We start from the raw sequence: 14,553 nt of genomic DNA on the forward strand, positions 1-14,553 counted from the left end.
CATCAAAAGTCTCTCTGTGACAATTCTTTAACACCAGACATGGCATCTTGTTTCACTGAAAATCTGTGTGAATACTGAGTTCTCAAATGCACTGTGGGTCATTTTGACATTCTGATCTGTGAAATCCAGAACCAGTCAAACTTAATATTCCGAATGACTCACAAGCAACACAGAGTGTTCTCGACAGAATTCCAAATCCCAAGATGTGCATTCTCGCAGAGAGTCCGTCGGTGTTCAGTGCTAGTGGCGTACGAATGTGCCCGGGTCACATTTTGGAACAGTCTGTCAAGTTTACGGTACAGCACAGTAACACAAGAAAGGTCCTGAAAAAAGTTAAGAAGTTTCAGGTGCACTCACGTCCACTCGTCAAGATGCAGCGACCGCACTCTCGAGATGTGGGAACCCAAGTTGCGATGCACACCGGAGCACTCGATACACATCAGAACCCCCAGGTTGACACTGGCCCAGTCTGGGTCTGAAATTCAACCAATTATATTTTAATAATTTGCAGAAGGTATCAAGTGAGAAAAAATATTTCCTATTTTGTAAAAAATCACACTAAAAATAAAAATCACCACTATAGGTGACTTAAACTGACTGTGGTGAAAGGGGAGGCAGTTTAAGCAGCTATAAGACTATTAGACCAACTTCCTAGTTAACTGAATGTGCTGACAGAGCATTATAATAACATCAATAACAAACTGGAGTCATTAAAAGGGGTGATCAGACAGAATGTTTCTTATTTTTTTATCTAGTAAAATATTGCACTGTTGCTGTGGTACTGACTTACTGTAGTCAGCCCTCGATCTCGCTCTATGGCTTTTACCCTGTTCCCCATACACTTCTCTCCGTTAGCAAATAGGGTTCCTCGATGACTAAGTATGAATCTTACCAGTCGGTCCCTTCTTTCGATCAGGTTGTACCACACATTTGTTTTTTCCCCCAGTTCTATTCAGTACCTCCTCAACTGCTATTTGATCTATCCATCTAACTTTCAGCAATCTCCTACAGCAACATATTTCAAATGCTACAATTTTTTTCTCGTCTGAACTTTTTATTGACCACGTTTTACTTCCATAAGACTCCACTCCAAATACGTGTCTTCGAAAAAGATTTCTTTCACACTTAAATTTATACTCAGTGTCAGCATATTACTTTCCTTTTCCTCACTAACATTGTATTAATGTATGCATCCTTTGTAATAATTCTAATTTTGTAATAATGTACCACATTTATCTCCAGCACCAACATTCTAACATTCTTCCACAGTTTTTAGCAACATCAGCATATTCTGCCAAAAGATGGCAGCACTGTAGCATTTGAGAATACAGCCAACATTGTCCCACAGCAATCTCTGACAGAATTCCTAAAGGCAGGATATGACATTTGCATTTATGAGAGACAGGGGACTGCCTTGTGGTAGAATAGAAAGAAATCACAGGGAGCCATGTCCAGCAAATACCGTGGCTGATGCAACATGATGGTATTGGATTGCTTCATGCAAAAGGCACATAACTTCCAGGTAGTATTTCTTATTGACAGTATGACAATAAGGCGAGAATTCATGATTCACTGTCCCATTGTAATTGAAGAAAACAGTAAGAACCACCTCCACACATGATCAAACTTCCAAAGTTTTTCAATCGTGGCCATTGAGGCAGTTCCCATTGGGGCAACTGGGCCTCGGTTTCAACATCAAACCAGTATGCCCATGTTTTATCACCTTTGGTAACCTCCTTTAGCAGTTTTGGATCATTGTTGACTTCATTCAGCAACTCCTGAGTGATTGTTTACATTATGTCAGTTTTGGTCAAAATTTAATTTTGGAACAAACTTTACTGGTATACATTTCGTGCCCAAAACATCCAAAAAATTGTGGCATAAGCTAAAGGATACGCCCACATTATCAGTAACCTCTCCAATAGTGATTCATGACTTTACAGATTCTTTACTTCTTCCACATTGTCGTCAGTAATTGATGTGCTAGGGCATCCTAGCTTCTCGAACTCTTTGAAACATTTATACCACTCAGACTTTTGTCTTACTCATTGTAGATTTACCAAAAGCCACAGTCAACATTTTGAATGTCACAATGCATTTTATTCGATTTTTCAAGTAAAATTTAATGAAAATTCTTTGATCCAACTTCCAAGAAAGTAATAATTCGCTGAGCACTCAGAAACATATATAACCCATTTGACTGTCAACAATAAAGTAAATATTCAAAGCATTTCAGAAAGTAAACATACACTAGCAACACGTGTACCAACAAGATATGAAAACCTGATGTATAAAGCCCGCAAAATTAAAAAATCCCCATTAATTTTTGATAATATCTCATATGATAGAAGGTAAAATCTTCAAGGCTGATAGTCCACATCACATTTTTCTAATTCCTTCTCACAAAATCCATATTTTCAACCCTCTGCTGGGATCCTCTTCAGTGTTTTCCAGTACGATGAAAATTGTCAAAGACCAATGTTGCATTCACATATAAATGGGAAGTTTACTGTCACTTGTTTGAAGAAGTGGGTTTATTGCATGCAGTTCTTCCTGCAACTATTGGTGGGCCATTGTCAATGGATAGGAAGCGAAACAGGCTGACAAAGGGGGGGGGGGGGGTGATATTTTTACCAAAATACTATTACCATACCACAGAAATGGATTCCCAGCAGTCATTTGTGTTCCTCGTGCGTGTAGCTGCATATATACTGAGGGGAACAACCTAAAAGATTTTACCGTAAGCAAGAATGACAACATAAGCCTGCAGGCTTACAGTATCAGTTGTATCCTGCAGAGAGTTGTGTCAGTGATGTGGAAAGAAGTCAAAGATTGAGATTTTATTTATTTTAGCACTTTGGTGAACAAGCCCGAGCATAGCTCAGGCTGCTATTTTGTGTTAAAAAACATTGCAATTCGAGTACAGGTTGGGCCGCAATTTTCTCCACGTGCAAGCCAACTTTGCTCGAAAACTGGACTCATTGCATATGAGAACAATTTACAGACGTCTTGCAACCTGTCCCATGACTGGTGCTGGTTGTTAATTTCTACATTTATTTAAAAAAAGAAGTGTACATAATAGCTCCTGTTGTGAATGGCTCCAATATCAACACACTGATGTAATTTCGTCCATGTACTAATTAGGTTTTGCTGTCTGCTGTGATTCTGCTACAAACCATCATGTTTGTTGAGTGAGCAAGGGATCTGGGAAGCTTGAAAGGGAGAAATTGCTCAATAACTCACCTCATACTTGTTTCTTGGGAGGTTACTCATACTTTCTGCCATCATTACTGTCAAATTTGTGATCTATCAAAGAACTAATGCAAATACAAAAAAGAAAAAAGAAAAAAAAACCATGAAGCGTGGCCATTTTTCGTATGTATTACTCTCTAATTATATCAATTACATATGTGCCACTAAAAAAGCATAATTGGTCAGTTTCCTGGGCACAATATTCTTGTAAGTGGCCGGTCTCCAAAGTGTTAAGTGCAATAGAATGAAATGACTTGACGCTATGAAACATTACTGAATTGCAGAGCTAATTTTAAATATAAAATAATCTAATACACTAATTTTAAGAGTAACTTGAAGATACTCTTCAATGGAGTAGGAGTTGCCCAAGTAAGGATATCTGATTCCGTCCTAAATTCTGCCAAATGCATCACAAGACATTTAATATTCCTTGTCAGGCTGTTGAACACATATGTATCCTCATATTTGACTCTGTTCTCTGCCAATGCTAACTCCTCAAAGTACTTGTAGAGGGTGTTTTCGGTCCTACAGTTCACATCACATCAGAATATGGCCTGTGCATCCGTCTCCAGTAACTGCCAACAACCAATAAGATTTATTCTCTCTCTGAGCACCTAGTTGTGATGACGACTGCTGCTTTCTTATAGCCATTGTTGTTCTTTGTGCAGATACAATGTCACAGAGCGAAATGCCAGTGACATTTTGTGGTAGTGGTGTATCTGTGAACATGTGTGTGTGTGTGTGTGTTACATGAGGTCATGGCAGTAAACAAAGAGTGCTTCAGGGGCTGGTAATGGGGGGACTATATACCACATTTATTACCTTTACAAATGTAAATCCTACAGCAGACATTTTAAAATCACAGGAATGGACTGCAGAAGCATGTGATGTAAGTAAGAAAACTCCACAGAAAATTATAAATATAAGTATCAAAGTTGAAGAAAGTTTGCTTTGTCTTGCCTGGAAAACATCCACTTTCTATGGAAGCTGTAACACTGCAGAACAATTTAGACAAGGATGTTTTAAGTGTTTGAAAAGTAGACCGACCACCACGAGTATCTCGTGCCTGACAAAATTGTCTTGAAATGTAGTGGCTCATCAATCAAATAATTGTAAAACACTTTGGCTTTAAATATGTTACAAGTAATGACCAAAGAAAATTTTTAATGTGACAAAGTGACACACTACACTACGAGGTGCATTCCCGAACGAGATGCGTGAAATGAGGGGTGAGGTATTTCTACAGTGTGTAACCTAGATGAAATATGGGTCAACCAGAAGTATACCAGCAAAATCTGCTGAAAAATTAGTACTGGCAGTTTTAAAGTTCACACAGGCCGTCAGCTGCACGTCAGCTCTTTCTCCGGTTTTTGTCCAGGGAACAAACTTGTGTTAAGGTGTGAGAAAAAAGAGCAGTCACTACCATTCAGAAATGAATGCAGTCACTTTCAAGAAGTTCACCAAATAATTGTGACCACACCTCACGCTGAACTCACTGACCGTAACAGCAAATGCTACTTACAATTCAGTTATCACCGAGAAGATGTCACCGAGAAGATGCCTGGTGCGAACAACGAGAATCCTGACGATACGATCTGGGTTAAAAGTAAAAAGAATTTGGACACTGAAAATCAGACCCATGCTTATCTCTCGCAGCGCATTAATTTAAATAAATCCTGTAAGAGGAATGTCTCTGTGGAGCTGTGCCAGCTGTTCTGCCTGTCTTGTCAGATTCAGAGTGAATGCTGTGCACCGAGTGACACAATATCGTCAAGATGTGAAGTACGATTTGTAAGAAACACAGTGATGAATATCAGTAATGACATTATTATTTTACTCATATATTTGAACTTCCAATAGGATGTTCTACAGCCAAATTAACCTGACTGCTGTCCACAGTTACACATTCTATGGTTCGGCAATGCGGGCACTATCTGCCCCCCTCTCTGCCCTCACGTGTAAGCAAAACCTCATCCCCTCTGTGCTTCCTTATCACTCTCTTGCTCTGTGTGGGTCCACCTTCCTATGTGATATATGCTATAGTGTTATATTTATACTTCTCACCCTTTTTTGAGAATAATTAAATATTAGTAATGAGAAATTACACAAATGTATACAGGGTGAACATTAATAAAACTGACAACCTGCAGGGATGGATTCCTGACTAGAAATGGAGAAAAAAGATTTTATGAGCATGTGTCCAGAAATGCAGCATTGCCACAGTGGGTGGTACTGACTAATGAAAGTTCCTCTGACTTTGTCTGCTGCAGGCTGTGAGACTGACACAGCATACCGTAAGCAGCAGGACGGTCTGGCATTCGTGTCGGGAACAAACCGAGACGGTGTTCGTGTATGGCCGAGCAGATGGAAACGGTTAAGAGGTAGCACAGCTATACCGAAACAAGTAGCCTCTAGACGCCGACCACGTCACACAACATTCGAGGTTTGTGTGACCCTGGGTTCTTTTAGATAGACAAGCATGCAGGGAGGCAGTAGACTCTGCATACACCAGATTTGGAGGACCGGGTTCTACGGGACGATCTGTCTCCGTCCGTTTCTGGACATGTCTTAGTAAGACATTCTTTCTTCCATTTCCAGTCAAAAACTCGTCTCTGCAGTGTGTCGGTTTTATTATCGTGAAGCAGTTATGGAACATCAAATTTTTTGAAGAAGTCCCCGTAGGATATTCCAAATATTCGGGGATGGCGGGAACGTTCGCACAAAGCAAAAATTCCGGTAAACGTAGATTCTAAAATGCATATCTTAAGAGCAACGAGCACCTCTTCATCTCTGATACTGTGAAATAATTTCTTCTACTGAAAGAAGTGCTTTCCTTTCCATATTTTTGGTCGACATTGTATAGGGGAAATAAATAAATGTCCACTAAACATGGGTTAAAATGGCTCTGAGCACTATGGGACTCAACTGCTGTGGCCATCAGTCCCCTAGAACTTAGAACTACTTAAACCTAACTAACCTAAGGACATCACACACATCCGTGCCCGAGGCAGGATTCGAACCTGCGACGTAGCAGTCGCACGGTTCCGGTCTGCGCGCCTAGAACCGCGAGACCACCGCAGCCGGCACTAAACGTGGGATCGAAATGCATACCTTAAGAGCTATGAGCAGTTGTTCAGCTGAAGATGTGTGACACACAGATTGACCACCTCTCAAAATATGGAAACTAAAGAGCTTGCAGAAGAAGAGATTTGTTTCACACTATCAAAGATGAACTGCTCAGAGCTCCGACAGTTTTCCTTCGAATGGCGGTTTGTGTCATATCCCCGAATACTGACTATTCCTCGTGAAACACCCTACACAATTCTTAAAACAAATTTCTGTATTCTGACAACAGTATCTCTGTAACCAGAATTCTCCCCCGTTTCCCCTCTCCCTCGAAGAAATTCCACGACTCGTTAGTAAATGGAAATTTCCAGAATAAACTGATTAAGTAAATTAACTGTAACAGTATTAACGCATACTGCAACGTCGCTGAGGAAAAGCAGTCTTCCTGTAAATTATTTGGTGCATTCCACAGTAGAGTGAGAGATGGTAAAAATGAACAACTGGGCATAAGAATAACTTACTAATAAACTGAGTTTGGCAAAAGGCAAATACAAGCAGCAAACTAGAGACACCTGATACTGTGTGCCTGGGTCTGTCTGAACTGAAAGGGAGACAGTAGAGCTGACGGGCAAGGTGCTGCATACTAGAGCAGTGTGCGTCCGTCAACTGAGGCACCCCCACCCGCCTCGCTGCAGTTGCCACTCACTGGGGTAATCGCAGTCCACGCAGTGCGAGTTGCCGGGAACCCTCGTCCTGATCGCCTCCAGCGATGCTGCGTCAGCGCCGTAGAATTTCGTCTTGAGGCTCTCGTTGGCCTGCAAATATTGAAATGAGAAACAGATACATTATTTTTGGTTATTAAAAGTAAAACGTGGTTTATTTGTGACAAACATGAGGAACAGAGTCTAAAAGGCTGGTATTGGTTAAAAAATTTTCCACATCTGGCAACAAATGTAGATGACCACACTAGAAAAACTACCGCCCAATACTGTTTTAACTTTTTATTTATTTATATGCTATGTATATAATGACCAGTTTTTCAATTTTTGATACCTTCAGTTTACATAATCCAGAGATACGGGGTCTGTACTAATTTTATGTCTCGTGCTAGTGAACAGTAAATACATACACTGATATAAAAAGTCAAGAATAAAAAATTATCTGTTTTCTTTTACAAAACTCAGTTTGTGACTACATAAACTAACAATTTTACAAGGAGACATAACAATTTGGAATCATTTATTCAATAACAGTATTTCTCTGTTAATAGGGACTTTATTTTGTAAGGTATTTAAATTGGTCATATTAAAGTGAGATGACAGTCTTTATTGTAAAAAATTATCCCTGCTGCTTTTTTTATTACCCATTTATAAAGTTTTTCCTTTCCCATGTGTTGCTTTTATGTACATTACTGTTTTTTACAATGTGTTTTCAATTTAGCATCAGAAACATGATTGCTTGCAGAATGTACATAAACTAGGAGGTTAGTATTTTACATTCTTTTGTTTGCCTTAGCTACAAATCTTACTGTCTTTTCTTGTAGTCTAAAAAGCCTGCCGGTGCTCCACCATGTATCTCAATACTGCACTGAAGATGCGGATTTATGGATCGGAAATGTATTTGTCTCGAGGTATCGTGTTTTGTGAAGTAGACCTGTTTCAAACAATTTCATATTTGTACTGTCTTTCTTACAAATACGATTTCCGTACTCTTTCTGTGGCAGCTGTTTATCCACAATTTTACCCAAAACTCTTCCTGCACTTAAGATGGAATTTTCACTTAAAAAAATGACTTACCAGCAGTTATTTCAACATCCAGAAATATACTACATCTACGGTTTCCACAGTGTATCAAAACAATAAAATCTTCACGGGTTCCTTGATGCACGAGATTTCAATGAGAGCGCATTCCATCTTGTGGTAAAACCCGTGAAGATTTTATTGCATAAAGAATACTATTCATTGGAATAGAACAGTTGTGCAAGTAAAAAGTGTGATGCTGGATAGTAAGTAATATTTTTATTTATTTTTTTTACTAAGCTCCGCTGAAAATTATGCAGAACATCTTTCCCTTGCTGTGTCTTAGCAGAAATGAAAAAATATGCACTGAAAGTTTTATGTAAATTGCAAAGCAACCTTGACAACTGCATGACATATCAAAACAAACTGAATTTTAAATGTGTTTTTAAACTGTATTACTCGACATTTTTTGGCATATTCAGAAGCAGTTTCTGTTGAATAGGACAGAACATAAGCAAACATTTTTCAAAGAGAAAGAATCTCTTCCCCAGTAGCTTTGAATTTAGACATAAAATTAAATTTCTACTCTGCTCTGTCATTTGATCAATATTCTGACAACTAATGAATCTACTTCGTCTGCCTTTCTAAGTGGAAGCTTTCATTGGTGGCAACGATGAATATTTAGGAATATTAAAATACTGTAATAGATTCAAAACTGGTTATACAAGAGTTGTTTTTATAATTATAATATTATCTGATTTTAGTGATCTGATAGAAAACATTTGACTGAGCAGAAATGTAAGTAAATTAGCCATGCAGTACTGTCATCCTAAAGTTCCATACATGTGAGGCATATATTTATAAAGCAGAGACTGGATTCTTCATAAATAACTGGATGCTACTTACTTGCAGTGAGTTGAGGATCTGCTGCTCAATGGCCATAACCCACTCATCCCTTTCCTCTGAGTTGCTGGCTTCAAAATGCCACTGTTTGTTGTCCAGGGAGACAATGAAGAATTCATAGCCATCAGAGTCTGCAACAGAAATATGAAGTCTTGATGGTACTAATATAATTATCTACAACAGTGTAATGAAACTATTCTCTTCTCTCTTCAGTTATCGGTTACTCCCTGTATTGACATAGAATTTCATTCCTTTCATATTGAAGTAAAAAAAGGGAAAAAACTTACACAATTGTCTGAGATAGCAAGTAAAGTGGGACCAGAGTACCTCAAACTGTTATGATATATATTCCCTCGCCCTCTGTAAATGTCCACATTTTATAATTTAATTGTCATGACTTTTGCACAGAGGCAAGAGAATCGCACAACTGATTTCTGAAACTTTTCTACCTGTTCCATTCAAACTTTTTAAAAGTACTGAACTTGGTTGGTTGGTCGATTGGGGTTTAAGGGACCAAACAGCGTAAGGTCATTAATCCCTTGTTTCCAATGTGGTCCAGTCAGACAGTTTGACATCTCAGAAAAGTCAGAACGATAAAAGTTAAAAGGCTAAAAAACGTAAAAGTGCAGTTGTGTTGTCAATGGTAAAAACAAAATGAGGGAAGTCAGCAAATGGGCAACCCCAAGGCTATGCTAGAGGCAGGAAATATACCACCTCTGATGCAGTAGAGGCAAGACCACCTGTTATTTAAACCACTAGAATGTAGAAGTGTGTATTGTAAAAGGAGACTAACCAATTATAAAAAGTGATAAAAAGAAAATCTCGGATAGGGAGGGGGGGGGGGGGGGGGGAGTCGGGAATCTCCAAACACAGCTTACAGCGGGAGACACCCCAACCCTCACCGCCCTGCCCCAACACCAGAGTGAGATTAAAAACCTTAAAACTGAGAAAAAAAAACACTTTCACAGAGGAAACTGAGAACCAGTTCGACCATCCTGGAATCATCAGCCAACATTAAAAATAAAGTGGGGAAGTCTGTACGTAGTAGGCAGAGTCAAAAGAAGGGGGCACTCCTCCAAAATGTGGGCTACTGACTGGAAGGTTCAAATGTGTGTGAAACCTTATTGGACTTAACTGCTAAGGTCATCAGTCCCTAAAGCTTACACACTACTTAACCTAAACTACCCTAAGGACAAACACACACACCCATACCCGAGGGAGGACTTTAACCTCAGCAGGGACCGACCACACAGTACTGACTGGAAGGCTCCACACCCACAAAGGCGGGGTGGCTCATTACGCAAAAGAAAACAGTGGGTAACCCGGTACGGCTCATGCGGAGACGACACAGGGTGGTTGAGACCTTTCGGGAGGGGTGGAAGGAAGAACGCCATGGGACAGGTGTCACCTTAATTGCACGAAGTTTATTAGACAGGGAGGTAGCCTCCCAAGAGTTTGCCCATGATTGTGTGAAGTGGGATTTGATGTGAAGCCGTAAATCCACTGCAGGAGGGTTTACAGAGAAAGTGGGGGGGGGGGGGGTTAGTGACTGCTTCCCCAGCCAAACGATCAGCGAGCTCATTACCTGGGATACCCACATGGCCAGGGGCTCAAAGGAAGTCAACGGTATAAGCAGCAGGGTGAAGATCAGCGAGACAGTCACGGATGGCCGAGACCAAGGGATGGCGGGAAAACCGTCGGTCAATAGCCAGAAGGCCACTCGTGGAGTTCATACATAACAAAATTCAGTTGAGTTGGGACTGTTTAATAAAGGTAAGGGCCTGGAAATTTGCCATAAATTGTACAGTAAACACCCCACACGTAGGTGGCAGGAGATGACTTTCCGTGCCAACAGAGGACGTGAAGGCTTATCCCACACGATCAGCAGATTTAGAGCCATCAGTGTAAAAAACAACAGCATTCTGAAACTCTCATAAAATCGGGCAAAAACACCCCTGAACACGAAAAAAACAATGGAGAACCATTGGTAAAGAGACGCAAGGCGGAACCCAACTGGTAAACCCGCCCGAGGGCGGGAATTGGATGGGTGACATTCCATGGTCTGTGAACAGGATAGAATAGTAAGGATGAGTGGGAGAGGAACTGACAGTGATTGCATAAGAAACCGGAAGCACATTTGGAGGCATTCTGTAATCTGTGGACCTTCAAAGTGTTGATGAAACACAGAAATTGCATCGGGATTGAATACAACAGTCACCATGCGGCACTTTCCTCCACGGGAGAAATGTCTTAAACAGTTTATGTTTTGATCGTTCCCTGAAGACCAGTAGTATTTTCCGATGCACATCTGGGGGCATTCTTTAATGGATGGACTATCAGAGTGTTGATGCAACCCAGAAATGCATCGGGATTGAATACAACAGTCACCATCCGCACTTAACACGCGATCTAGTGTACCTGCACAGTGTGATTCTGTACTTCATGTTCACCATTTCTCTATCTAGTGAACACGGAACAGAGAGTGTTAGCAAGTGTAAACCTCAACATATATCAAGTTGAAATTTAAACTACATACCAAGCTCTATAGTCCCTTGGTGATGTAAAATATGGAAGCTTATAAGCCAATGCAAACAAAAGATAAGGGCATTTATGTCACATATTGAAAACTCACTCATCAAAGCTTGTAGTGTACTTCCCATTGACTTAGAATAATAAAATGTGGCATGAAGCAAGGTTTCATAGTATAACTGAAGTAAAATCTCTGAAAATTGTTAGTTTGTAATTCTATAAAAAAAAAAACCCTGTCACTTGTTATGCTACTGTCTGTCTGTCCCTCTGTTAAGATCCCTTTTTCTGAGGAATGGGTGAATGTATTAAGTTTAACTTTATGTTGTATACTAATGTCTAAGGCCCCTTGGCAGTATACTAAGTCAATGAAAAAAAATATGGCCATTTATATCACACATTTTAATACTTGAAAACTCACTCATCAAAACCTATAGGGTACTTCCCTATGGCCTAAAATCATAAAATTTGGCGAGAAACAAGCTTTCGCAGCACAAGTAAAAGAAAGAGTCTGAAAATCATTCTGTAACTATCACACATGATTTCTTTTTTTTAATTTTTAAACTGACTGTCTTTCTGTCCAATTGTTAAGACTCCTTTTCCTCAGGAAAAGATAGACATATGAAATTCAAATTTATGTCATCTAAGGCCTACACAGTCCCTTAGTAGTGTACAAAATTTAAGCTTCTAAGTCAATGAAATCAAAAGATACAGCTATTTATGTCAAATGTTTTGACACTTCCAAACTCACTCTTCATAATGTATAGGATACTTCCCATTGACCCATAATCATCAAATTTTGCAAGAAGCATTGATCACAGTAAAGTAAAGACAAAAAACCTGAAAATTATTCATTTGTATTTATATCACAGGAAAAACTTCTATTGTCATTTGTTATCCTACTTCAAACTTAAAACATTCTCGAAAGTCTCAGAATTCCAGACCCGATATCTCGCTAAACTGTCTGTGTACACAATTAAGTTTGCACATAACTCTTAGTGTGTGTGTCCTACTCACACCTGGGCATTTGTTTCTAGCAAGCCAACTTCGTAAGGGCCCAGAGTGATGAGCAACACTAAAGAACAAGTTCAACGAGTGTTTTTTATGCATACACTCTTCCTACCATTTCTTTTATGAGGTATTCCACCTTAGGTCAGTCCAGTGTTTCTGCTACGTGTTTTGCAGTTGTTACTGTTTTCAGTGTTTTCTCGCCAATAATCAAACAGTAACGGCTCTCATCACCTATTCGTGCACACTGTCTTTTGTTTCTCTCTCTTTATAGTCAACTGCCAACCCGGCACCAATCACTGATCCTCTGCAGGTCTTTGCACGTTTCGTTACAGTCTCCTCACACTGAAACTTTCGTACGAACAATAACAATTTCACGAAGCTTCCAATGTTATCAGTGTTGTCCACAAGACATAAATGATAATCATTTACAACACACCACAACGGTATCGGTGATGTCGGGATGAACAAATTGGTATGTGACACTTGTGGTCTACCAAACCAGCAACTTTCACAAGCTGCCCTACAAAAGCCCCCTCCAGGAAGCCCATGTGTGCCACATAAGTTCATTTCTTTTTCTTGCTAAAACCATCCTCGAATATTAAAAATCTTTTGTTCTTGCACTTACAAAATGTAAAACTGACATTTGATTGAATTTTATCTCAAAATATTGGGAACTATAACAGCATTAAATTAACAATTATACTGTTTCATTTGTGTGCCCTTCTTACTGTTAAACTAATGTGTTTGCAAGGTGTAAATTTAGACTGAATAGTAAATGTAATTAGTTTTTTGCATGATGTTAACAAAAGTTTTTTTCTATCATTACCCTAACGTAAAAATTTAAAGTGACAATGGTAATGAAATAGCGAGTAAGTTTGTGGCTTACAAGAGAGAGAAGGAATATTTAAAATGTCACACAGTGCATGTGATATGTAGCTTAGATGGCTTTGAGGCTGTCTCTCAGCTTGAAGGACCACTAGTGTTCTGTATCAGACAATTCATTTCAACTTCCCCTACACCACTGTGGTATGTTTTCAACAGTTATCATTTACAAATTACATATTGTAAACACTAAATCAAAACATAACAACTATTACAATCAAACAATGGAAGTTACAGGTTGGAACATGAACAATATTAGCACACACTATTCACCTACACAAGCAAGTATAGTCCACGTACAGCAACTCTGACTGGAAGACAGAGGGGTTGGAAACATTGGGTGGGAGGTATGGGGACAGTAGGTTACCATAGGTTGAAGACAGGATAATTTTGGGAGCAGAGAATGTTCTGTAGGATTAACTCCCACCTGCGAAGTTCAGAAGAGCTAGTGGTGGAGTGAAGGATCCAGATGGCTCGGATAGTGAAGCAGCCACTGAAATCTAGCATTTTATGTTCAGCTATGTGTTTTGCCATACGGTGATCTACTCTGCTCTTGGTCAAAGTTTGGCAGTGGCCTTTCATCTTGGTGGACAGCTGTTTGGTAGTCATGCCATTATAAAAAGCTGTGCAATGATTTAGCTGAGTAGGTACACGACTCGGTTGTTTTCACAGGTGTGTGGCTACCCTCTGATGGGGTAGGATAAGTCTGTGATAGGACTGGAATAGGAAGTATTGAGAGGGTGGATTGGGCAAGTATTGCACAGAAATATGACCCCCATGGCAAGGGGTCGGTACTGGGAGCGGTACAGGGACAGACGAGGATGTTGTGGAGGTCGGGTGGCCGACAGAAGTCCATTTTAGGAAGGGTGTTGGGTCAGATGAGCTAATTTCAGGGCACGACGATAGTCAAAGCCTCGACAAAGGATGTGGTTCAGTTGTTCCATTCTGAGGTGGTACTGGGTGACAAAGGAGGCACTCCACTGTAGATGGTTCTTGGTGGAGGTATGAGGATTGGGAGTGTATGGTGATGGGGCATGCTTGCAGACTACATTTGAGAGAGAGTGCCTGTCTGTGGATGCCTTCAGCATACTGGAAAAGGGAGCTCCAGTCACTGCAGGTATGTCCTCATCGGGTGGCCAAGCTGTATGGGAGGGATCTTTTGGTGTGGAACGGG

At 40.0% G+C, this 14,553-nt stretch overlaps 1 protein-coding gene across 3 annotated transcripts in view; it reads right to left on the reverse strand.

The window, feature by feature from the left end:
* The window catches only part of LOC126293339 (centaurin-gamma-1A), a 304,641-nt gene that overhangs the window by 28,047 nt on the left and 262,041 nt on the right, over window positions 1-14,553 (reverse strand). For all 3 annotated transcript variants that reach the window (XM_049986531.1, XM_049986532.1, XM_049986530.1), the window contains 3 exons: window positions 8,964-9,091; window positions 7,025-7,133; window positions 358-475 (listed from right to left, as the gene is read on the reverse strand). In XM_049986531.1, the coding sequence (XP_049842488.1) occupies window positions 358-475; window positions 7,025-7,133; window positions 8,964-9,091 (355 nt within the window). The remainder of the gene's footprint in view (window positions 1-357; window positions 476-7,024; window positions 7,134-8,963; window positions 9,092-14,553) is intronic.

The sequence above is a fragment of the Schistocerca gregaria genome, chromosome 10 (assembly GCF_023897955.1).
Source record: "Schistocerca gregaria isolate iqSchGreg1 chromosome 10, iqSchGreg1.2, whole genome shotgun sequence".
Lineage (NCBI taxonomy): Eukaryota > Metazoa > Arthropoda > Insecta > Orthoptera > Acrididae > Schistocerca > Schistocerca gregaria.